This window comes from Vipera ursinii (assembly GCF_947247035.1).
Source record: "Vipera ursinii genome assembly, chromosome: 2".
NCBI classification, from domain to species: Eukaryota; Metazoa; Chordata; class Lepidosauria; order Squamata; family Viperidae; genus Vipera; species Vipera ursinii.
This window is the reverse complement of record NC_139513.1, coordinates 56,294,435-56,320,122: the sequence shown is the minus strand read 5'-3', so window position 1 is coordinate 56,320,122 and position 25,688 is coordinate 56,294,435. Positions and strand designations below refer to the sequence as shown.

At 38.8% G+C, this 25,688-nt stretch overlaps 1 protein-coding gene across 5 annotated transcripts in view; it reads left to right on the top strand.

Annotated features, from left to right (window-relative positions):
- Window positions 1-25,688, top strand: part of FLNB (filamin B) — a 98,337-nt gene that overhangs the window by 34,758 nt on the left and 37,891 nt on the right. For all 5 annotated transcript variants that reach the window (XR_014491492.1, XM_083354950.1, XM_083354949.1 and 2 more), the window contains exons 6-20: window positions 603-680; window positions 2,128-2,290; window positions 3,379-3,576; window positions 5,522-5,659; window positions 7,224-7,350; window positions 7,872-8,008; window positions 8,856-9,049; window positions 10,029-10,142; window positions 12,827-12,970; window positions 14,140-14,263; window positions 14,497-14,657; window positions 15,573-15,663; window positions 15,872-16,041; window positions 24,444-24,561; window positions 24,859-25,121. Coding sequence is in view for 4 of the 5 variants with exons in the window: in XM_083354950.1 (XP_083211076.1) it covers window positions 603-680; window positions 2,128-2,290; window positions 3,379-3,576; window positions 5,522-5,659; window positions 7,224-7,350; window positions 7,872-8,008; window positions 8,856-9,049; window positions 10,029-10,142; window positions 12,827-12,970; window positions 14,140-14,263; window positions 14,497-14,657; window positions 15,573-15,663; window positions 15,872-16,041; window positions 24,444-24,561; window positions 24,859-25,121 (2,220 nt within the window). In the remaining variant the exon portion in view is untranslated. The remainder of the gene's footprint in view (window positions 1-602; window positions 681-2,127; window positions 2,291-3,378; window positions 3,577-5,521; window positions 5,660-7,223; window positions 7,351-7,871; window positions 8,009-8,855; window positions 9,050-10,028; window positions 10,143-12,826; window positions 12,971-14,139; window positions 14,264-14,496; window positions 14,658-15,572; window positions 15,664-15,871; window positions 16,042-24,443; window positions 24,562-24,858; window positions 25,122-25,688) is intronic.

The following is a 25,688-nucleotide window of genomic DNA, read 5'->3' as shown; positions in this document are numbered from 1 at the left end:
AGAAGTTGATCGAGCACCGCCTTTTCCATGTATCTCAACAAATTCTTAGGACATCTTCAGCTATTGATTTTAATCTAGACATGTTCATAATGGAAAAGATTTTTTTCAGGTCCTAAGCCATTCAGGATTTATAATGGGAGAGCTTACTCCTTGTTATCCTCTTGGTAGGCAAAATCATATCTGTTTCAATCAGTAACACTCTTTACTGATGGATTTAAAATTGAAATAGGTTTGACTTGGATGTTTGATTACCATTCTGTTACTCTTGTTAGCTTCTCTGAGTGACATTTTCGATGGAAATTTAGACTAGAGTATGAATCCAGTAAATAAGTTTTGCAGTGGCTGTTGCATTACAAAACAATATTGGACAGTTCCTTAACTAGAAAATTAAGAGTGGCTCTTTCATGTCATCTTTTATAATGCTGCTCTAATGGAGGAGACTGTTTCAGTGGGAGAATTTCGTTTGTTTGGCATGAAAGAGATACTGTGAGGTAAATTTCTAGCGGAGGAGCATTTTTCCCCAAAAGTGCTATTTTAAGCTTAGATACCAGGAAAAGATTGCAATTCTGAGTGAAAATATTGAGCTAATGGTTTCTTTTTAGGCCAAAGTGACACCTGACAATGACAAGAACAAGACATTTGCTGTTCAGTACGTGCCAAAAGTTACAGGTCTTCACAAGGTAAGGCAATCTGAAGACTTTGTACGTAGGGAGGAGAACTAGAACTGAACTGAGAAATGTTTTTGTAAATGTAGGATTGTAATACATTCAGAGTATGGTGGCTACAGCAATATTTATCATGCTTTATAAAACTCCTTCTGAAATATGCATTTGCCACCCCAGCATCTTGATAGTTTGGTTTACCAATTTTTATGAAGCATCCCATGGAAGCAAAATCAAAAACCTTGTCTTGTATTTTGGGGCTTCTTGAAATTTGGCCCAAATAAATTGTGAAGGTTTTGATTTGTTTAGATTCACCTCACCCACTATTATTTAAAGTATTAAATATATTTTCAGCCATGTCTATAGGTAGCCCTCAACTTTAAATTTTAATTGAACCTGGAATTATGGTTGTAAGTCATGTTGGTTGTTAAGTGGGTCATGACATGACCATAATCGATTTTATGCCTTTTTTTGCAGCAGTCATTAAGTGAACTATCACAGTAGTTAAGCAAATATCTTGGTTGTTAAGTGAATCCAGTGTCCACAATGGGCATTTTTTAATGTAAAGTGGAAGGAAATGCTGATTTCCAGCAAAAAATGTGACATGTCACAGTCATGTGACCATATCAGTTTTGATGCAGGTTTTACTCAGGGATTTGCAGTGCTTTCAGATGCAAACCCAAAACTTTGCTTTGGAGGCAGCAGGGGTACATCTATTAATTCATCTTTGAAGAAGTTGTGTCTATGCTCACAACTGCATTGTGATCCCAAGAAAATACACATTTGAGTTAAGGAGGCTCCAGCAGCAGCTCTGTGCTCTTTCCAAAGTTCCATGTTGATGCTTCCTTAACTGAAACAATTATTTTCCTCGCAGTGGTATCTTTTCTACTGACAATAATCACCCTCCAGAGGCACTGTTTTCATTACTTTTATAGAATATAGGAAAATGGACACCAGTCAAATCTTGAGGGGATGTGTGGAGTCTTTTCTAAGAAAAGGAGCCTCAACACAGAAACACTGTCTACATCCTCTTGAATGGCAGGGACTTTAAACATGTCTTTTTAATGCCATGGTGGCGCAGCGGTTAGAATATAGTACTGAGGCTAACTCATTGCTCACTCCAGGAGTTCAGTCCTGACTGGCTCAAGGTTGACTCAGACTTCCATCCTTCCACGGTCGGTAAAATGAGGACCCAGATTGTTGGGAGCAATATGCTGGCTCTGTAAACATCTTAGAGAGTGCTGTAAAGCTCCCTGAAGCCGTATAGAAGTCTAAGTGCTATTGCTATTTTAAGAAAAGCAGTTTGTATGATGAGCTGGTTGTGGAAAGAGATGGCTTTGGAGATATTTGAATGGTATATGACCACCACAATTTTCAGTGGCCAGGAGATGGTCTGTCACATTTTGCATCACTTGCCACACGCATTCTCTGTTATATCTAAAATGAACACTTAATTTTTTTTTAGGTTACAGTTCTGTTTGCTGGCCAGCATATTTCAAAGAGTCCATTTGAAGTAGATGTTGATAAAGCCCAGGGAGATGCCAGTAAAGTAACAGCCAAAGGTCCAGGCTTGGAAATAACAGGAAATATAGCTAATAAACCTACTTACTTTGACATCTACACAGCAGGTAAGGTGGACTAAACAAAATTGTAGGTTTTTTTTTAAACTGTATATGATGCCACATTGTAATAACCTGTAGTAAACTGAGATTTACTGAACCCTTTATTTGCACATTTGAAGATGAAACAACTAAGATTTTTGTGGAAATTTAAATTTTATTTAACAATTAGATAAAATTAATAAGACTATTCACTCTTTATGTAATTATAGTAACATTTAAAACTATAGTTTGGGAGAACACTTGAAAGGGACTGGTTAGGCCTTCAGAGGTCATGGATTCTTCAGTCTACTTTAGATTAAACCTTTGTTTTCAGAAATCTCTCCTCAGAAAATCACAGGTGAAAAATGGCAAATACTTTTTCCAATTTCAGCAAAAAGTCCACAAAAGTTTTCCAGTCTTTTATTAATTTTTTGTTGTTGTTTTATCCTTGACCAGGCAGGTTAGTTTGGCCATTTCTACTAATTCTTCCATATTTATAATTTATTTCTCCATTGGGGGAAGGCATTTTGAATTGGTGCTCCTTTTGAATTGCATCACTCATTGTTGATTTGGCTAATGTTTCTCCACAGTCTGCTAGAAGATGAAGTAACTAGGTGTGGCATTTTGTTGCTGATCAAGTTTGCATGGAAACTTAATTTGTGGTTAGCTTTACTTTGCTTAAAGATATCAAAGATGTCCCAGTCAGGGTGCGTGTCTTGTTAGGCTGTGTTGCAGAAGAAACATTTGCTTCTTTTGGCCTACATAATTTTAGGAATACCTAGTTGGGGAAAAAACTAGGTTTTTTAAAAAAAATTCTAGCATTTTTGTCTCAGATATTAGGGTTGTAGAAAGCATCTTTCAACTCTGCCAGTTTGATTTTTATTTTCAGATTTTATGTTCAAATGCATTGTGTTGAACATTTGCAATAAATCAGATGCCCCTCAAGGCAAAATTGCATCATATTAAGATCCTTCCTGTTAATCCTGTACAATTTTTATCGTTACTAATCAGTTTTTTAATATTATGCATTTCCCTTTTCTCCCCTTCATATTGGCCTCTAGCTGTCAGGTTAATTATGGAAGCTAAATTTTGAGGTTATCTTTTCTGTCTTCTAGGTGCTGGTGTTGGTGATATAGGCGTAGAGGTTGAAGATCCCCAAGGAACAAACATAGCTGAGGTTATGGTAGAAGACAAAGGAAATCAAGTTCATCGCTGTGTTTATAAACCTCTTCAAGCTGGCCCTCACACTATAAAAGTAGTATTTGCTGGAGAGCATGTTCCAAAGAGTCCTTGGGGTATTCTTGTTGGTGAAGGTATGTTTTAGAAATGGATGAAATATGTGCATATTAGCATTTATATGAATACAGATTTTTTTTTTAAAAAAAATTACAAATGCAAGCTAATTTTTTAAAAAAATATCAGCATTCTGGCTTGGTGAAGAGTGATTAAATTCTTCCTTGAAAACTCTTTACTAACTAAATGTAATTGATCTGCCATTTTAAATGGTCATGTTTTTCTTTTTGGCACTTCTGCAGTAGAGTACCTTCTTGCTATATTTCTTAAACCCACTATATTTTCTTTATTTTTGTATCATAACTCTTTTTCCCCCCTTCTGAAATGATACTGGCTTTCTGTTCCATCCTTGCCTACTCCTGTGCTTTCAGACCTCTGCTTACTTCTCCTGAGCCACTCTCAATTTGTGGGAAGTTGGACTTCACTGCTATTGACTTCCTAGTTGAGCAAGCTCTGTCGGTAAGATGTGTTCAGGGTGACCATGTATGTGTTGCCTTTTTTTAATCCCTGGAAATCTATTCTGTAAGTTTGCAATTTAAAGAAATGCTTTAGAATGTTGCAAGCAATTTCTCAGATTAGGGAAATTCTTGCAAGCAGTCTTCAAGATGTTGAACTGCCTTAACGCAAATAGCCAACTTGGTTGTAGGAGACTTGAAAGTAGAAAATTGTTAATTGGACTTAAACTTTAGCTTGCTGTTCATATCTTCCTTTTGCTAGAGTGAGCAAACAGGCAAAGAACAGCTAATGCCTATAGAAAAAATATTTAGGAAAAGCGCGATGGTATACATGCATGGTCAGAGCAGTTGCTGTGGAGTATGTGCTAAAAACCTTCAAAGAAACAGTGGCTGAGTGCAGAAAGATATGTACTGAATTGAGCTATTGCAAGATGCCTGGGGTATGTTTAGAAAAGCTGCGATATCATGATGAGACAAATGCCGATAAGTAGGTTCTTAACTTAAGCCAGGGAGAAGCAGTCTAGAGTCTGCCAAATACTTTGTCTCTTGGTTTTTTAATTGTTTAAATAAAAATAATAAGAACAAATAAATGGGAAATTGGCATATTCTGCAAGCAGTGAGTCAGCTTATACCTGTGACTTTTAAAGACATTCTTCCAAGAAATAAAAACAGTTGATAGCTGCAGCAAAGTTCTGTGATTAGAACTGTGCACACTTACTTAGGAAAAAGTAATGGAGTATCAGAGAATATCTGGTATCAAGAAGAATTGAGAGGGAATAATCTTCTGGTTTGTGACTAACTATGCATCCATCATAATAATTTACCAGACAGGCCTTCCCCATGAAACTGCTTTGTTACAACGTCTATCATATATCCTCAACATTTTAAATGTTCCCTCTGTCGCAAAATGCCCCTGGCTTAATATTTTCTAAGCTGCCTTCTATCCCCCCCCTCAAAGTTTCTGTCTATTAGTTATTCCAATATATCTAGTAATATTTGAAGACTGTTTGTGTGTTACTTTCCCGCTACATTAGAGCTTCCTATGCCAAGCACACACCTGTGGTGGGCTTGTCTGGATTATTTGGTTAATTTCTATGGAACTCTTTCACTATATTGTGCTTTCTTCTTCTTCTTCCTCTCCTCTTCCAAAACTCTTGAAACTGATTCTGAAAATTTGTTTAAGCTAGAAAGCTTCATGTTTCTAAAATTGGAGCTTTGGAAATGGGAATATTTGATTGCCTTTTACTGTTCTCAAATACATAGCTGTTCTGCAGCAACCATTGACAAAAGGCTTATTAATATTCAGTATACTTGTATACGTACAAAGTAAAGACTTTAACCAAGAACAGGCTTCTTAAGACTACAAAATGGTATTCAGGTTTTGCATTTCATGTAATGTCTTATCCATCTTAAAGGAAGCCAAGAGAAGCTGTTCCAGCCTGGCTTGGTTAAATTAAATATCTTTAGGAATCAAAGACTGCATTCATGTCTGTCTGCAATTTGCTTGTAGCCTGCAATCCAAATGCCTGCCGTGCCAGTGGTAGGGGCCTCCAACCCAAAGGGGTTAGGATCAGAGAAACTGCAGACTTCAAGGTTGATACTAAAGCCGCAGGGAGTGGAGATATCCATGTGGCAATAAAAGGACCAAGTAAGTGCTGAACATTTTTTTTTGCATTGCTTTGCACAGTGATATGAGTCTTTTGCAAATAACTCCAATCAGGCACTGATTCTGCTATCTGCATGTTGACTTTACTTCTCAAGAGAACTCTAGAAGTGAAATAGAGCTCCACTTTTCACTGAGATATTTATTTAATATATGGATAGAAGCATGAAAACACTAATTTCACTTAAAATAACATATTGTTTACATGTTCATATAGAATTAACTTGAACTGCATAACCCCTGTGTAAGTTTTTTGTAATCTTTGATATGGAATCATGTATTTGATGAGGCTCTTGGCCAAAATGTCTGTGCAGGAAAATCCTTATTCTAAGATGAGACTAAACTTGTAGGAAAACATTGCTTGGGGGGGGAAAAAAAGCAAAACCCAATAATTCTGATATGCAAAATGAAAAGACAGACTCTCAGACAAAGTTCAATTCTCCAATTTATAGGACAGAAGCTACTTTCTATCTCCAGATTGAGATTCCCTCTGTGTGTATGTGTGTGTTTGTGAGTGCGTAGGCCAAATCACAGTACATGAATCAACTTTTGGTGGAGTCACTCATCCTTTTTGAAAGAGATATCTTATGGAAACGTTGATAACCCGCAAGGTTTATTTCAGATAGAAACATTAGCAGAAGAGATTTGCATAACAAGCCTGACTTGCTATATGTAGCTAGCCTTTTTAACTAGTCTTGAAATAGTTTACATATGTTGAATGCAACTGGTGTGATCATATCAGGTTTTCAAAGCAGTCATTCTTTTCCTTGTCTATAGACTGAAGACAAAAATAACTCAGAACATTACATTTACATATTCCCTTGAGTGAAAAACCACAAAAAACTAGGGTCTTTAAACTGAGACATCATATGATTTTTTTTTTGTTCTTCAGTTTAACAAAACTACGTCAGTGTGGAAATCGCAATGAACTGAAAGATCATCTATGTGACAGTCATCTCTTCAATTTTGGGAACATAGCCTGGTTTGAAAGGGATTTCTGGCCTCCAAATTAAACAAATGGAGTTCCATCTCAATTTCATATAAATTAGTATAGATTTTGGGGAGCCTTTGATAAAATGAGTTGTAATATTTACACAATGCTGCTTGAGCATTGGCTAGAAAATGTTGCCAACTGTGCAATAGTAAAGAGAATAGGCTTGTGTCAACAAACTTTAGAATATTTAGACTCTCAAGAAAATTAAATCAAGTAGGCATTCCCCAAATATTTGTGGTCATGAGGTCCAACAAAGCTTAAGCTTTCTTTGTTTTCACATATGACATGCATAATGTTGCAGACTAAGGAATAACATAGGGAAATGTATTAAGCATGGTAACGTAACACTTTTACTCATCACATTCTTCTGGAAATGTTTATGCTGTCTTTATTACATGACTAGGGGTAGTATCTCCCCTTTGCAACAGTTTTTGGATGAGAAGAAAAAATGACTTCATTCTTGGCAATTGATCTTGAAACATGCAATTACCTAGATCTAGAGAATATAGGCTGGAGTTATTAAAGACTAATGCTAAATTAATGATATTTCTTCAGAAGGATTAGAAGAACTTGTAAAACAAAAGGAATTCATGGATGGAGTATATGCATTTGAATACTATCCAGTAACCCCAGGGAAATACATTGTCACAATTTCTTGGGGAGGTCACAACATCCCAAAAAGGTGAGTTGAAATATTTCATATGTTGTAATTGAAAGTGATTCCATAGTAAATTATTTTCAAATCATATGTGTTGGAAGAATATTGTATTTGTGACAGTTTCGGTTTTAGTTCTAAGCTTTACTGTGGGACAAAGGAATATCCTGTCTTTCCAGTCTAGCCTAAATTTGGTAATAGGTACTAAGAGACAATTAAAAACAAGACTTTGGAGCAGAAAAATGTTTAGCATATCAAATTCCCAATTTAATTTTTGTGTTCTCCCTTTTCTTGAAAATACTAATGGATGTCTACATGGTTTTCTTTGGTATTTCATCGTAACTCTCTTGTAGTGACTTAGGTATGGAATTGGATATTAGCTCTAAATTGTTTGGTAAGCTTTTTGATAGCCCTTTGGTTGTTCCTGAAACATCTTAGCTCCAATCTGTTACTGACTGTTCTTGCTCAATAAACATATACGGATTAAATATATTTGTGCCCATGATTGTTGCCTCTTCATTTTTCCTAATTCTACTTTCTTCTCCTAGCCCATTTGAAGTGCAAGTCGGTCCTGAAGCTGGTCCTCAGAAAGTAAGAGCTTGGGGGCCAGGCCTTCATGAAGGAGTTGTTGGTAAATCAGCAGACTTCATTGTAGAATCCATTGGTCCGGAAGTTGGATCCCTAGGTAATAACCTGACTCATTACACTGCTTCTTTCCAAAACAGATGTTACATGATAGATGATGTCTAATTATTTCAATAGTAAGAATTTCCTGTGGTTGAACTAATGGGTTGAATCTTATTTTCTAACTATATTTAAATGGAATTGGCTTTGCAGAGTACTTTTGATGTCAAGTCTATATCCTATTCTCATCTGAGAGAGATTAGCAATAAGCAATGACCAATCATTTTTTTCTTCAAAGTTACCAAGCTAATAACATTATTAGCCTTGCCTTGAAACAGAATCTAATATAATAGTAGGAAAGAACATCCTAACAAAAATCATAGGCAATATTAATGCTTAGCACTGTGGATTACAGGTACGGAATTACAGTGCAATATGTAGATTAAATTAATTCACACATCACACTAAACTATGGTTTGCTGACTCATTGAAAGTGGCTGGGATCACACAAAATTCTAAACCATAAATGGCAGCTTATAAACTATAATGTTCTGTTAGACATCACACAAAACCTAAACTAAGCAAACAGGTACTGTTTATCACCAGGTACAATCTCTTAACCCAGCTATTGAGGTCATGTAGATATTGGCTGGAAAAAAAACTTTGAGAGATTGCTGTTGTAAATGGGAAAATAGGTTTTGAACAGATAATCAGGCTCACACATTTTGTTAGACTGGGTTTATATATTATTCTAATATATGAAATTTTCATGGCTATGATTAATGAATTGTATGATCCAACCAACTATTGTTTATTCAACAGACTCTTGTATTGACATTGCAGCTTAATACACAGCCTTAAAAATCCTAAATTTGAGTGGCTCTAACTGCTAAAAACTTTTTTTTCAGGCTTTGCCATTGAAGGCCCATCGCAAGCAAAAATTGAGTGTGATGATCAGAATGACGGCTCATGTGATGTGAAATATTGGCCTAAAGAGCCTGGTGAATATGCTGTTCACATTATGTGTGATGATGAAGACATCAAAGATAGCCCTTACATGGCATACATCCAGCCAGCATCTTTAGACTTCAACTCTGACAAGGCAAGGATACAAAGAGATAATGATGATTGTACCTTTTTATATATCACTCAAGGCAGGAAATATTACTTATCTAATAAACCTGCCTCCTATGAGGTGGATTGGGCTGAGAATGAGTGATTGGTCAAAAGTCACACTGTTGGCTTTCAGGCCCCAAGGAGGGCCAGAACTCACAATTTTTCTTTTGAAAATTTTTAGAAATTGTAAGAATTTGGTAGTTTGGGGGATTGGATTCCATCAGATTAGGCCAGAGGCCTGAGCTGTTTACTTACAACTGTATTGTTAAATTCAGGATTGGGCCTTTTAAATAAGAGCAATCTATGTTACAGGCTAAATGAATAGCCATCTTGTTATGTATTGGGCTCAATTGTAATACCACGTGGTTAACTGGAGCAGCTAATGGCTCTCCGGCAACCCAGACTCCAGGTCTCCAGTGCTGCTATTGGCTGTCCCTAGGCGGCAATGGTTGCTTTAAACCTATTGGCTGCTGCCCGGGGCTAGGCTATAAATTGCTGCTATTTGCAGCCCAATTCTCAGTTCAGATTCTGCAAGCAATAAACCATGAGCTTTGTTGAACTCACTTGCCTCGTCTCCTTTCCTGCTTGAAGAACCCGCTACATAACACATCTCATAATAATTCTTTTTGTTGTTGTTGTTCATTTGTTTCTGCCTCATCCTGGCCAGTTTGTGAATAATAGGTACAAGCCTCTGTTCTAGTTTAGCTTTAGAAATGTAATCCTTGAGAAATGTATTTGATGGAGGAATATATAAATAGAAATGTGCATGCTTCATTTACATTGTAGGATGCTCCCTTGATCATTCTATAAATTACTTATTTTACTTGTATATTTGACCTAATACTTAGGTCAATCAGACAACCTGTTTGACTGGATGTGAAGACAATGCAGTATTGGTAATATAATGGACTGTAAAGGAATCTTGGCCTATTCTCACCTTATTATCTTGCTAATCTTTTTTTTAGGTAAAAGCTTATGGCCCAGGATTTGAAAGAACTGGCTGCATTGTGAACAATCCTGCAGACTTTGTAGTTGATACAAAGGAAGCTGGGAATGCTCCTCTGAAGATTTATGCACAAGTAAGGCAAAGATCCAAGCGACTTTTGCTCCTAATCCATGTAGCTTTATCCATAGATTATTTAGGCATCTTGAGTTGTGTATACAAATGCTTGGCAATATTCATAAGTTTCTTCCTAAATACAGGGAGTGCAGAATTATTAGGCAAATGAGTATTTTGACCACATCATCCTCTTTATGCATGTTGTCTTACTCCAAGCTGTATAGGCTCGAAAGCCTACTACCAATTAAGCATATTAGGTGATGTGCATCTCTGTAATGAGAAGGGGTGTGGTCTAATGACATCAACACCCTGTATCAGGTGTGCATAATTATTAGGCAACTTCCTTTCCTTTGGCAAAATGGGTCAAAAGAAGGACTTGACAGGCTCAGAAAAGTCAAAAATAGTGAGATATCTTGCAGAGGGATGCAGCACTCTTAAAATTGCAAAGCTTCTGAAGCGTGATCATCGAACAATCAAGCGTTTCATTCAAAATAGTCAACAGGGTCGCAAGAAGCGTGTGGAGAAACCAAGGCGCAAAATAACTGCCCATGAACTGAGAAAAGTCAAGCGTGCAGCTGCCAAGATGCCACTTGCCACCAGTTTGGCCATATTTCAGAGCTGCAACATCACTGGAGTGCCCAAAAGCACAAGGTGTGCAATACTCAGAGACATGGCCAAGGTAAGAAAGGCTGAAAGACGACCACCACTGAACAAGACACACAAGCTGAAACGTCAAGACTGGGCCAAGAAATATCTCAAGACTGATTTTTCTAAGGTTTTATGGACTGATGAAATGAGAGTGAGTCTTGATGGGCCAGATGGATGGGCCCGTGGCTGGATTGGTAAAGGGCAGAGAGCTCCAGTCCGACTCAGACGCCAGCAAGGTGGAGGTGGAGTACTGGTTTGGGCTGGTATCATCAAAGATGAGCTTGTGGGGCCTTTTCAGGTTGAGTATGGAGTCAAGCTCAACTCCCAGTCCTACTGCCAGTTTCTGGAAGACACCTTCTTCAAGCAGTGGTACAGGAAGAAGTCTGCATCCTTCAAGAAAAACATGATTTTCATGCAGGACAATGCTCCATCACACGCATCCAAGTACTCCACAGCGTGGCTGGCAAGAAAGGGTATAAAAGAAGGAAATCTAATGACATGGCCTCCTTGTTCACCTGATCTGAACCCCATTGAGAACCTGTGGTCCATCATCAAATGTGAGATTTACAAGGAGGGAAAACAGTACACCTCTCTGAACAGTGTCTGGGAGGCTGTGGTTGCTGCTGCACGCAATGTTGATGGTGAACAGATCAAAACACTGACAGAATCCATGGATGGCAGGCTTTTGAGTGTCCTTGCAAAGAAAGGTGGCTATATTGGTCACTGATTTGTTTTTGTTATGTTTTTGAATGTCAGAAATGTATATTTGTGAATGTTGAGATGTTATATTGGTTTCACTGGTAAAAATAAATAATTGAAATGGGTATATATTTGTTTTTTGTTAAGTTGCCTAATAATTATGCACAGTAATAGTCACCTGCACACACAGATATCCCCCTAAAATAGCTATAACTAAAAACAAACTAAAAACTACTTCCAAAAATATTCAGCTTTGATATTAATGAGTTTTTTGGGTTCATTGAGAACATGGTTGTTGTTCAATAATAAAATTAATCCTCAAAAATACAACTTGCCTAATAATTCTGCACTCCCTGTATAGTGGGGCTAAAGCAGGGGTGTCAAACTCAATTTCATTGAGGGCCACATCAGCATTGAGGTTGCCCTTAGGGGGCTGGGTGGGTATGGCCTGGGTGGGCATGGCCTACTGGGTGGGTGTGGTTAGAGTGCGTATGGCCTACTGGGTGGGCATGCCCAGCTCTACATCGTTCACATCAAGGGTGCCTATGGGGGCCTGGGCAGGAGTGGGACAGATCTGAGGGTCTCTGGTAGAAGGAGGGTCTCTGGGCCAGGGCCAAGGCAGTGGGGGCCGTTCCCTCACTGTTTCCAGGATGGCTTCATGGGCCACATGAAACCACTTTGCTGGCCGGATCTGGCCCCCGGGCCTTGTGTTTGACATGTCTGATTATAGAATACGTCATAAGGGCCTGCCCCATCTCTGTATTTGAAGATTTGATTTGGAACACATTTTTATTACAATGATGTGACTTTTCTATCACCTCACTGAGAACCAATTTGCACCTCAATCAAGGTAATATAAACCATTTGCTTTGCTAAGCAAATAGAATTCATTGATTCTGCATCTACAATCTACATCTTATTTCTAAGTGGAAAGAAAATAATAGACTGGAAATAAAGTTTGATATGCTACCTTCTTCTGCCTTTCAATTTAGAAATACTTTCAGGATAGGTAATAACAACTGAACGTGATGTAGAGATCATAATGAAAATAGAAATCAAGATCTTTTCCATAAGCTCTGGGGAACTGATCCCAGTGCCTCACTCTCCTGGAATCATTTCCACAAGGTAGTTGGTGATACTTGACCATGGTGGGGAAGAGATAATCCAGCTGTAGCAGAACAAGCACAAATGTACGGGGAACAGAAGTTTCATAAAAGGAAGGCCTAACTTTACTGGTTACGTTAAACTATGTACCTGCCTCCCCTTGCATGACTTCATTTGTACAACTAATGTTAAAACTGAGTTCATATTTAGCAGCTTTCATGGAACCCAGGCATGCTTTTCCCTTTTTTTTAGGATGCAGATGGAAATCCTATTGATGTTCAAATGAGGAGCAAGCCTGATGGCATCTATGCCTGCTCTTACATTCCAACCAAACCCATCAAGCATACTATTGCTGTTACTTGGGGAGGAGCAAATGTCCCTAACAGTCCTTGCAGAGTAAGTAGCAAAGTGCTTAAGTATCTCCAGCTGCTTGTTTTCCAGTTGCAGTGTGCTTCCTGACACCTTTTGCAAACACCTGCTTAGATTAACTGATATTTACTTGAAAGCAAATCCTATTCTTTTTAAATCACTTTTTATTCATCACATTTTTTTTAAAAAAAGGAACAAGTGAAAATAAAAAATAATCGATGCAAAGATAGTAAGAGGAAGAATGCTAGAGAAGTTGTACATTTAGTTCCCAGTATATCGTTAATGAAAAATTAACCATAAAACTACATTATTGTTAACAATAAAGGATTTTAGAGATATTTTTGAATCTCTGAATAGAGTGTCAGTCCACTATTTTGTCATTCAGAAACATCATTTAAAAAGAATGAAAAGTACTAAAATATTATGAATATTTACTTTCTAACTGTCCCTTTGTTGTACTCTGATACACAATATTTATAAAAATTTTAACATTTTCATGTATTTCTGAATAGATCTTAGTCTTACTGTTATAGAAATCTCAATAAATTAAATTAAATTAATTCTAAAATGAGATTAGGAAGACTCAGATTAGGAGTGGGAAAATTGGATTAAATGAAGGACCAGTGTTTTTTTAATTCCTGAACAAATGTCTGGAGTTTAGAGTATTAATTAGTCAGCTTTGGAGATCATGTTAAATAACTCAACATGGCTAAAAAGGGACTACAAAACTAGAGGAATTAAAGTGGTGAATGTTATGTAGTTTACGCAAGCACAAACTGAGCAAATAATGGCTATGTATTGTCTGAGGCAGTAGTGCCAGTAGATGTCCTTAATGCCAGTTGATAGAGAAGATAAATAGGAACTCTCTTTGGTTCACATGGGTTCCTCAGGGGTTTCCAGTTGGCCACTATGAAAAGTAAATAATAACTAATTAAGCCACTAGTCTTTCCTATGTGGCTGAGGTGTTGGATGGGGGCCAGAGACCGAAGGTCCACCCCCAGTCCATTCCCAGAGGATTGTTGGAAAAAGTTGCATGACTCCTTGAGTTCTTAGAGAATAGATTCAACGAATACCTAAAACAACATGTTGAATGTCAGTAGAAGAAACGTAAAGGATTGTCTGACCAATGTTGAATATTCTAAAGTGCTTAATCTATATTTATTAAGTTCACATTTTGAAAATATATGTCACCCTAGGTCCAGATTGGACAAGGCACTCATCCTCAGAAGGTGAAAGTTATTGGACCAGGGGTGGCAAGAAGTGGTCTGAAAGCTAACGAGCCTACTCATTTCACTGTGGACTGTACAGAAGCGGGAGAAGGTAAAAAACAGATTGGTATAGCAAATTGTTGAATAGTGACATCCCAGTAATCAAGCTGAAATGCCGTTCAAAGAGAATGCTTGATTCCCATAATGTTGCTTTTAGGTGGATGTGCTTTCTCATTCTAGTGGCTGATAGAAATAGTGTATTTCAAAGAAGAAATATTTAAGCAGCAAAAGATGTTATAGAGGGACAATTGTCAATACAATTTCTAGTGAATTGTTTCTTTCTAGGTGATGTGAGTGTGGGCATCAAGTGTGATGCTCATGTAATAAGTGAAAAAGAGGAAGACATAGAATTCGGCATCATTCACAATGCTAATGATACATTCACAGTGAAATACAACCCACCTGCAGCTGGGCGCTATACTGTTAAAGTACTATTTGCTGGAGAGGTAAGTCGTTAAATCATGAGGCTTTTGATGCCAATCCTTGTTTCCAGTCCCTAAAATATCTCAGATGTATGATTTCTAATGCTGGGTATAAGACTGAAACCATCTGGATAGAGAAAGTTGGATTAGTGGTTGTATTGTATTGTAATCATATCATGAATGAGGGCAAATATAAGTGTCCTGGGATAATGTTGCAGGATCCAATCTGAGTTGGTCACCAGGATCAGAGATTTAGTCCTCCAAGATTTCAGACTTGTGCTGGAGCCCATCCTCGGGGAACTTCTCTCTCTCTCCTCCATTCCCTGAGGATGGCTCCAGCACAAATGCGAAAGCTTGGAGGACTAAGCCTTTGATCCCAGTGACTGATTCAGATTGATCCCATACAGTATCTCTGTATGGTATTAAGTGATATATTTAATATGTATTTCATTCTTCTATTTTAGTTGCAGCATATAGAATAGCTTACGGCACTCAAAATATACAAAAATATGTCATGTCTTAATAAACACGTACTTGGAACAGATTGACAGAAGCAATCTGATAAAAATTGGCCTTAGTTCTAATATATACAGCTACAGTGACTTTTATTTTATTTAAGTGATGTAATAAACGTGGATGGCCTTATGATTAAATAGGACAAAGACTGCTGTCTTATGTTTCTAGAAAAACTTAGTAGTAGAAGATTAATTTATTTTGATCTCCTGGTTATTCACAAATGTGCTACAAACAAATATTTTCATTTTTGGTTTGTTTACAGGGAAACGCAATAATTTGTAAATCTAGTAGTTTAAAGAGCAAGTATGTTCAAGGGACAGTACATATTACTATTCAAGCCTCAGGATCTTTCTTCTTTATGGAGGCTTTGTTGAAAAGTTACTGCATGTAATATCAATTTTTTGTTTGTTTATTTGACTTAAGGAAATTCCTACCAGTCCTTTCAGAGTGAAAGTGGAACCATCACATGATGCAAACAAGGTGAAAACTGAAGGACCTGGACTAGGTGCAATAGGTAAGATTTCTGCTTGATTATTAAGCAACTATTTAATTAGTCAATTAAAAAAACCCTATTTCTTGTCAAGCCCCATAAATGGATTCTAGAAAATTAAATCTGGAGTATGAAAAATTAAATTTGATATTTGTAATATTTATCCAAAAAGTATTGCACTTCTTTTTCCACAATGTGTCTAGACATGAATTCCATTCCTTTATCTATCCAGGTGTGGAAAATGGGAAGCCCACGCACTTCACTGTGTTCACAAAAGGTGCTGGGAAAGCCCCTCTGGATGTCCAGTTCAGTGGACCAATGGAAGGAGATGCTGTCAAAGATTTGGACTTCATTGACAACTATGATTATTCCCACACTGTAAAATACACTCCTGTACAGCAGGTAAATTCTCCTATGAAAAGACAGAAATGTGGTTTACTTTTCTTTAAGTCTACAAGTCTGAGGCAGTTATCATTGTAAATAAAATGTGTAGGTGTTCTGCAATAATTTCAGATCTTCTTCTGTACACAGCAAGTTTCTAACACACATGTATTTTTATTAAATAATGCTGTGAAAGCTGTTTAATACATTTTAAACTCTGAATTCAGCTGAATTTTGTTTATAGGAATTTAAGTCATAGTTTCCAATTAGCATGTGTTTCTAACAGTGTGCAATGTTACTGTTGGCTCTGGGACATCATCAAGCAAGCAGCAAAGCAAAACTGAAGATTACTGTTCACCCTGAACTGGAATCCACACACGTTGGTGTAATTCAGGGATAGGCAACCTTGGCTCTTTTATGACTCGCGGACTTCAACTCCCAGAATTCCTGAGCCAGGAATTCTGGGAGTTGAAGTCCGCGAGTCATAAAAGAGCCAAGGTTGCCGACCCCTGGTGTAATTCATCTGCTTGTTAGATGAGCTGTCATTTAGTTCTGTGCTGAGAGAGACAGTAAGGGTGATTATTGCAGAGACAGTTTTCAAAGTAAACTAAGATATTTTTCATATTGTTATGATCTCTAGGCTATCTTGCTGACCCCAACAACTTTTACTGTAGGTGTCTCTACTTTGGAGTAATTAAATTCAGTGATGTCTTTGTTTTAGTTGGATCTTGGTAGCATCATTGATGCCAATTTTATCTTAGGCATGCTGCTGTTGTAAGTGGAAATGGATTTTAACTTCTGAACAGTGTTTCTTTGTATTAACTCTGGCAACTTGCATGTCTGAAAGTGTAGCTTACATTTGATGAACTGTCTTCAAAATATGGTTGACTCTTGTCAAATGTCTTTTGGCAGCAGTTAACATTTCTTGGTTTGGTTACTGTTCAGAAAGTCAAGCCTTTTTCAAAGCCAATTAATCCATGATACACGCCAATAGACTTATAGATGATATCTAATAATATAATATAAAATAAAAGATTAAAGGAGATTTAATAATGGAATTCTATTATCGTTCTGTTATGGATTGAAAACCTAACATTGGCTAGTGACAGTTTTGAATAATGCTGCCTTATTTAAATGGTATACAATATACATTTCTGTATTTCTGGAAAGCGCTCTGAATGGAAATGGGAGATAAAACATTTAAAGGGTGAGGTTGGCAAGCAACTTAGTCCTTGCTGTCAGATTTGTAAATATTGTAATGAGAAATCTACTTATTAAACATTAAGCTGTGTCTAACCCTGTGAAAATATAACTTCAATTTCCAAGGAATTAATTACCAGAACTGTCTTATGATATATAACTTGGTTACAAGGAGTTATCTTATTATGCTGTTCTGGCCCTTGCCCAAGTAACTTTGTTAAAAAATTGTGAAAATATCTATTCTATAATAATAATAATAAACCTTTATTGTCAAAGTACAACATGTGTACATTGAGATTAGCTGAACCTCCCCCCCCCGTGCTCTCTCCCCACAACACACAGTGACAACAAACCTTCCATCCTACCACACCAGCTATACTATACTAATATTCCACATAAAAGAGAAAAGGGTGGTTCTGGGTATATTAATCTTGCCCATGCCCATCTTGCCCATATTTTAAGCAGCTAAATGGCAGTTTCTAGGGCAGTCAACATTTCTTCCTTCTAAGCATTTAACTAAACTGGTAAACAGAAACAACAGGCCAATTGTCCTTCTGTCTTTGAGGGTGGTTATAGTTGCTATTGAAACTTCAGAACAGTATACAAAGTGACAGTGGGGGGTGAATGTGAACCAAAAAAAGTAGCTAACCAAATTTTTTTTTTACAAATTTTATTGATTTTCTAATATTACATTTACATATTTGAAAAGCATCGTGGTGGCTAGGTAGCAGTAATTCAATTACATACAAATATCATTTGTACAGATTTCAGATTGCTACCATAAAGATTTCCTCTCTTTTTCCCTTCATATGTACTGTCTATTTGTGAATTTAAAGACAGGTTTTATCCTATCAGTCACATAAAAAATAACTTTCTTACATATATCCATAGTTTTTAGTTTACACATATTCTAGTTGTTTTAACATACAATCTTTTAGACAATCAATGACCTGATAAATTTTTCAATTTTAATTTGCACTAACATTTAGATTCAACATTTAATATTTATCATTCCCATCCTTTTTGCTAATTTTCAGTTTTGTTTTTTTAAGTAGTAATCAAAATTTCTTTTTTATTTCAGTATTTAATACTTCCTCTCTTCCTCTTTGTATCTGCTATCTCTTGCTTAAACTGATAATTTCCGGTCCATATAGACCTATTTATTACTTTAAACAATAATTTTTTAACTTATCTACATTATTCACATTTACATGACCTTTATGCACAAATCAATATTCAAATTAGCTATTAGTATTTATACTGCTAAATTTTAATGACTGAAATTTTTTCTTTATCTCAGTTCATAACAATGTCTTGTGTTCAACATGCATAGCGTATCTATTTAAGTACATTCTGTTTTAGATTTCAGTAAGATGGTCAAAACTCCATTCTTCTTGAGTCTTATTCTGGCTTTTTTCTTTTGCCAAATCATCTTCCATGTCCTTGTTTTTGGGTCATCAGACCAATCTCCTTGTAGTATCATGTATATTAATTGATGTTGCCAAAACCATCCGGTCGCCATTTTTTTGAGAGGACTTGTAGGTCTAGTGCAGGGGTGTCAAACTCAATTTCATTGAGGGCCACATCAGCATTATGGTTGCCCTCGGGGGGCCGGGTGGGTGTGGCCGGGTGGGCGTGGCCGGGTGGGCGTGGCCAGCTCAATGCTGCTCACTCAGCGCAGCTTACTCAATGAAAGAAAGTTGGCAGCACTGCCCCTGAGGGGCAGGCAGGGTGGCAAAAACAGTTTTTAGCGCTCAGCTCTACTATACCAGCAAATCAAGCAATCACACCAGGGTTACCCTTGTAGGTAGGTGCACTTGAAGCAGGCAGAGTGCCACTCAACCTGGTTCCCAGAGGGCCAACTTCCCCCTTCGGCCTAGAGTCCCCCGAAAAAGCCTAGTGGGGTGGGGCCGGATATTGGCTCATTTGCAGGCACCCCGATGAGCATTGCATAGCCGTAAGATAGGTAGTCCTCGTTTAGCAACAGTACAGTTACAACAATGGTGACAAAGTAACTTTGCAGCCAATCCTTGCATTTAGAACTTTTTCAGGTTTGTGTGGCAAATGGCAGCTGAAGTAAGAACCTAAGTCAGTTGCAGTTTCACTGAGTGACTGCATTGCTTAACAACCAAGTGGCTGGTCCCAATTGTGGTCGGTAAATGAGAACTACCTGTATTTCTATGTCCTTTTTGGTGTGGTAGAGGGCTTCAAATTCAGGAAACCTTCCTAAAAAGGACCAGAGACTTACTTTCCCCAGGCTAGGAGTGCCCCTGAAGTACACACACTTGAACAGCAATTCAACACATAATCACACTTCTGTACCCATGCCAGCTTTTCAAAACCACACCGGCAGCAGGGGATCCCACTTCAGTTTCCATTTTACAGCTTTACCCTGTGCAGCAGAAACCCAGCACCTGCAAAATAACCCGTAACACAGCCTGGAATTAAAGGATTCTGCCCTCGGCAGTGATAGGTAGGCAGTTGAAGCAATCAGTGAAGGTCTTCCATAATTTTATGTTATACCGCTGTTTACCACAAATCTTGAGTGGGGCTTCTAGTTCCAACAAAATGGGCTGGCTCAGGAAGATCTCTCGTGACTTCAGGCATATGCCCAGAATCTCATTTTCTGTGAGCTGAACATTCTTGCCTGGATGTGATCCTTGCACTTCAAGCACCCAGCACAGGAGCCCATGCGTGAAAGAAGCCCGGCAGAGGAGCTGGAGCGGCTCCGCTGCTGGGGGCGCCTCTTGGCCGGGCCTTGCAGGATCTGGGCTGGGCGCCTCTGCTCGCCCTCAGCAGCGCCCGGCAAAGTAGCTCGCATGCGAAACAAGCCCGGCAGAGGAGCCGGAGTGGCGAGCAGAGGCGCCCGGCTTGGATCCTGGAAGGCCCCAGCCAAGACGCGCCCCCAGCAGTGGAGCCGCTCCGGCTCCTCTGCCAGGCTTCTTTCACACAAGGGCTCCTCTGCCGTGCTTGTTTTGCGTGCGAGCTACCGTATTTTTCGGACCATAAGACGCACCTGACCATAAGACGCACCCAGTTTTTAGAGCAGGAAAACAAGAAAAAAAATATTCTGAACCAAATAGTACCAGTATACTAAAACAGGGCTTTTCAACCTTTTCATCCATTGTACCACTTTTAGGACAAGGCAATGTCACCCAGCAACGTGTCAAAAACTTAACCCCCCCTAAAAAAGGAAAAAAAAAGATAAAGTACAGGGTAGTCCTCGACTTACAATGATTCACTTAGTGACTGTTCAAAGTTACGACACTGAAAAAGTGACTTATGACCATTTTTCACACTTATGACCGTTGCAGCATCCCCAGGGTCATGTGATTTACATTCGGATGCTTGGCAATCGATTCATATTTATGATGGTCATATTGTTCCAGGGTCATGTGATCGCCTTTTGCAACCTTCTGAGAAGCAAAGTTAGTGGGGAAACCAGATTCACCTAACAATCATGTTACTAATTTAATTTCTCTCTCTCCTCTTTCTCTCCCTCTCTCCCCCTCCCTCTTTCTTTCTCCTCTCCTTCTTTCTCTCTCTCCCTTTCCTTCTTTCCCTATTTTTCTCTTTCCCTCTATTTCTCCCTCTTTCTCTCTCTCCCTGTTTCCCTCCCTTTTTCTCCTTCTCCCTCTCTATTTTTCTCTTTCCCTCTATTTCTCCCTCTTCCTCTATTTCCCTCCCTCTTTCTTTCTCCTTGTCTCTCTCTCCCTTTCTTTCTCTCCCTCTTTCTCTCTCCCTCTATTTCCCTCCCTTTCTCCTTCTCTCTCTCCCTCTTTCCCTCTATTTCTCCCTCTTCCTCTATTTCCCTCCCTCTTTCTTTCTCCTTCCCTCTTCCTCTATTTCCCTCCCTCTTTCTTTCTCCTTGTCTCTCTCCCTTTCTTTCTCTCCCTCTTTCTCTCTCCCTCTATTTCCCTCCCTTTCTCCTTCTCTCTCTCCCTCTCTCTCTCCCTCTCTTTCCCTCTATTTCTCCCTCTTCTTCTATTTCCCTCCCTCTTTCTTTCTCCTTGTCTCTCTCTCCCTTTCTTTCTCTCCCTCTTTCTCTCTCCCTCTATTTCGCTCCCTTTCTTTCTGCTTCTCTCTCTCCCTCTTTCTCTCCCTCTCTATTTTTCTCTTTCCCTCTATTTCTCCCTCTTCCTCTATTTCCCTCCATCTTTCTTTCTCCTTGTCTCTCTCTCCCTTTCTCTCTCTCCCTCTTTCTCTCTCCCTCTATTTCCCTCCCTTTCTCCTTCTCTCTCTCCCTCTTTCCCTCTATTTCTCCCTCTTCCTCTATTTCCCTCCCTCTTTCTCCTCTCTCCCTTTCTTTCTTTCCCTCTTTCCCTCTCCCTCTTTCCCTCTCTCCCTCTATTTCCCTCCCTTTCTTTCTGCTTCTCTCTCCCTCTTTCTCTCCCTCTCTATTTTTCTCTTTCCCTCTATTTCTCCCTCTTCCTCTATTTCCCTCCCTCTTTCTTTCTCCTTCTCTCCCTTTCTCTCTCTCCCTCTTTCCCTCTCTCCCTCTATTTCCCTCCCTTTCTTTCTGCTTCTCTCTCTCCCTCTTTCTCTCCCTCTCTATTTTTCTCTTTCCCTTTATTTCTCCCTCTTCCTCTGTTTCCCTCCCTCTTTCTTTCTCCTTGTCTCTCTCCCTTTCTTTCTCTCCCTCTTTCCCTCTCCCTCTATTTCCCTCCCTTTCTCCTTCTCTCTCTCCCTCTTTCTCTCCCTCTCTATTTTTCTCTTTCCCTCTATTTCTCCCTCTTCCTCTGTTTCCCTCCCTCTTTCTTTCTCCTTCTCTCTCTCTCCCTCTCTCTCTATTTTTCTCTCCCTCCCTCCCTCTCCCATTGTCCCTTCCTTCTTTCCTTCCTTCCTTCTTCCTTCCTTCCCTCCCTCTCTGTCCTTCCCTCTCCGCGTTAGAGCAGTACCTACGGAGGCAGCCCTGCGGCCCGGCTTTCTCTTGCAGAAGGCAGACTGGAACGGAGCAAGGAATGCGAATCGCCCGATCTCGCGCTTCAGCGATCTCCTCTTCTCGGTTTCAGTTTCTTTTGCTACAAGACAAAGCAGGCTGAAACGGAGCGAGGGAATCTCCCTTGCTTTGTTTCAGCCTGCTTTCTCTTGTAGCAAGTGAAGCTGAACCCGAGCAGAGGAGATCCTAGGAGCGCGAGATCGGGCGATTCGCATTCCTTGCTCCACTTCAGCCTGCCTTCTGCAAGACAAAGCCGGGCCGCAGGGAGATTGCAGGAGCCAATTGCAATCTCCCTTGCTTTCACTTGAGGAGGTTGGGGCTGGCCTGGGCATCTCTCCCCCTCACCGGCTGGGTGTTGTTCGTCCTCCCCCCCCGCGTCCCACCTCACTCCCTCCTACCTCCTCCTCCACTTTTTTTTTGGAGCCGCAGGAGACTAATAAGATGCAAATAGTGCTGGGTTCCACCAGCCCAGTGCACTTGCCTCCTACTGAGCAAGTGCTCAGCCGGGCCGGCGCCAAGGTGGTGGGGGCCGGACCTTTGTAATTTCTGGGAGAGTTGTGCGGGCCGGATTCAATCATGTGGCGGGCTGTTTGTGGCCTGCGGGCCTTGTGTTTGACATGTCTGGTCTAGTGGGTCGTCTCTTTATTCTTCCATATCGACGTGGTTGTTCTGAGTTGTTTGTCTTCTCATCCAACTGTTTTTTTCTAGATCCTCTAGTTCCTTCTGTGTTGTATAAGAAACCTTTTCCTTTTCCCAAGTTGTCGATATCTTTTATGGATTTTCAAATACCAATATTTGTTGAATTGTAGATTCTTCTGTCATAGTATTTGAAAGTTTCATTTTTTTCTATTGTATTTTGTATAGATGGTTCTTTAGTTGTGGTCAAAGTTTGGGCTTTCATATCTGGGCTGTATTCTTGTTCCTTCACATAGCCTCTTAGTATTTCATTGGTAGTGGTAAGAGCTTGAATTAGTGTTTTCAACATAGCGAGAGTTTGTTGATCTTCATCTATAAAGAAATTTTGTTCCTGGCCTTCTTCCGTATTGATATTTTAAACTAAAGGCTTTGCACTTAGAAAATCCAAGAGAGATAAAAAAAATTCTAGTTAGGGAACATAGAGCCTTTCACAGCTGTTGTTTCAGAGCTCTCAAGATTATGTATCTTATCTATTTCCCTGGGCAGTCAGCCAGGCCCCTTTTAAAGTTTCCCTTTGAGTCCCAAAGTTATCTTAATCTTTTTAGTTTTTCTTTTTTCTTTTTTCATAAGAAACCCAGATTTTCAACAGAAGTAAATAATGAAAAATAAGAAATAAAAAAATATTTCAGTCCATATGCTTTAAGAAATAAAGTTCCAATTGGGATTCAGTTACTTTTTCAACATTTAAAACGCCCCTGGGTATTTAGTTGCCGCTCTTTCTGGAGGGAGAGCTAAAGTTCCCCTTCCCTCACCACAGGGGGGAGAATGCTTAGTAGCTTAAGGAGGTACAGAAAGTAATTAGGTTGTAAAAGAGGTAGATCTCACCCAGTCTCTTCTGCGCTGCTTTAAGAGTTGCCTGGTGGAAAATGTTCACAACCTAGGGATGAGCCATAATGGCCGGTCCTTTTGTCCGCTGGTTTGGAGGGATCGCTAGATCTAATGGGAGAGTTGCAGCTCTCCCGCGATCCAGCGAGCACCCCTCCTTGCTGGTCACCTCTTCGGGTTTGCCACGCAGCCGTTATGGATGGCTGGGAGACTTGCTCTTTGTCCCCCGTCGCTGGGGGCCCCTGAAAAGGGATAATAACCAAAGTATATTCAGAGCATACCTGGCCTGTTCAGATGTGCAGATATAAAAACCATATCATCTTAAATAGATAATATCAGTGAAGATATTATCTAATTTTGCAACAAAACATCTGCAAGCAAACAACCAAGCTCAAAGATAACCAAGGATTCCAGATTATAATCTGTCAGGTCTCAGAAATCTTACAGAAATGCCTGAATTCAAAATTGGTTTTATTATACAAATGATAACAACCCCCAAGGGGAAAACAGCATCTTTTATTGTTTTTAAAAACATCACTTTTAACTGCTGATAAAAATATCATATTTCTCAGTATTTCTGATTTGTTATTCTTAAGAGATGTGTTGGTATATACTATGAAAGATTCTTCACTAGAAATCTGGAAGTGAGCATCATCTACCTGCATGATTTCTGGAAAAGTTCATCTTCACATGTTAATTTATTACAGTGTTTGCTGGGTTTCTTAGTATGAAATGACTTTAAAAATATATCTGATCATTCCAGGGTAAGATGGGAATTCAGGTGAATTATGGTGGTGATCCTATTCCTGGAAGTCCTTTCACTGTAGATGTTGCTGCGCCACTTGACTTGAGCAAAGTTAAAATCAGTGGCCTAGAAAACAGTAAGTAACTCATCTAGTGTACACTTTGTTAGAATACAAATGAAAAACTTCACTGCAGAACACGCTGTTGTAAAGTGAAGGATAAAACCTTATGTTTGTGAATTGGGCAACCATATAAATTTGTTAAATAAATAAATAAATAAATAAATAAATAAATAAATAAATAAATAAATAGTATGCTTGGATGTAGTGCTATTCCATTTATGCATTTATGTCTATTCCTCATACCATTGATGGATTTTCCAGGCATCTGGTGGAAAGAGACCCATTTTCAGTCTGTTTTCTTTATTTTCTAAGGAGTCGAAGTAGGGAAAGATCAAGAATTTATCATTGACACAAAAGCAGCTGGTGGACAAGGTAAACTTGATGTGGCCATATTTGCCCCAAATGAGAAAATGTTACCATGCTTAGTGGAACCTGTCACTGGAAAACAGCATTGGAGGGCCATGTATATTCCAAAAGTAGAAGGATTTCATGCCATTGATGTCAATTATGATGGGAATCCAGTTCTGGGAAGCCCTTTTACAATAGAAGCCATCTTACCACCAGATCCTTCTAAGGTAAGAATCCTTTTTCATGGGTAGATAATTCATTGGTACCATTTGTAAGTGTGCCCTTTAGTTATGATGTACAGCAAATGCTTTAATGTCTGCTGGACAACTCATATTTTGTTACTAAGGAAGTTCTGTGTGTAAAGAACAAACTTGGTCGTGTTTTCATAGCTCATAAATGTCTTGCCAAAAGCATCCCAGTTGGTCAAAATTAGCTTGAGGGTTGTTGTTTTTTTGAAATTTTTCTAGCATAGCTGCAATAACTTAGAAACTGGTACAACAGTTGGATCTGGTATGATTGCATATTTATCTTATCTGTGTATACGTTATTATGATTTAAGCACTTAAGCCCTATAACTTTCTTGATTTAAAGACCTGCTAAATAAATGAGAAGATTAAAACATCCATCTGTCTATGTCTGGATTGGTTTGAAAACTAATTGTGAGCCTATCAGTATGATAAAGAATAGCAGTATTCTGATTAAGTTAGATAGTATGGAAAAGTGTCACTGCCTTTTGAAAATAAAACTGGCATTTGAGCTTGGTGTTGCAGTGTGCTTCTAAACAATAATATAGA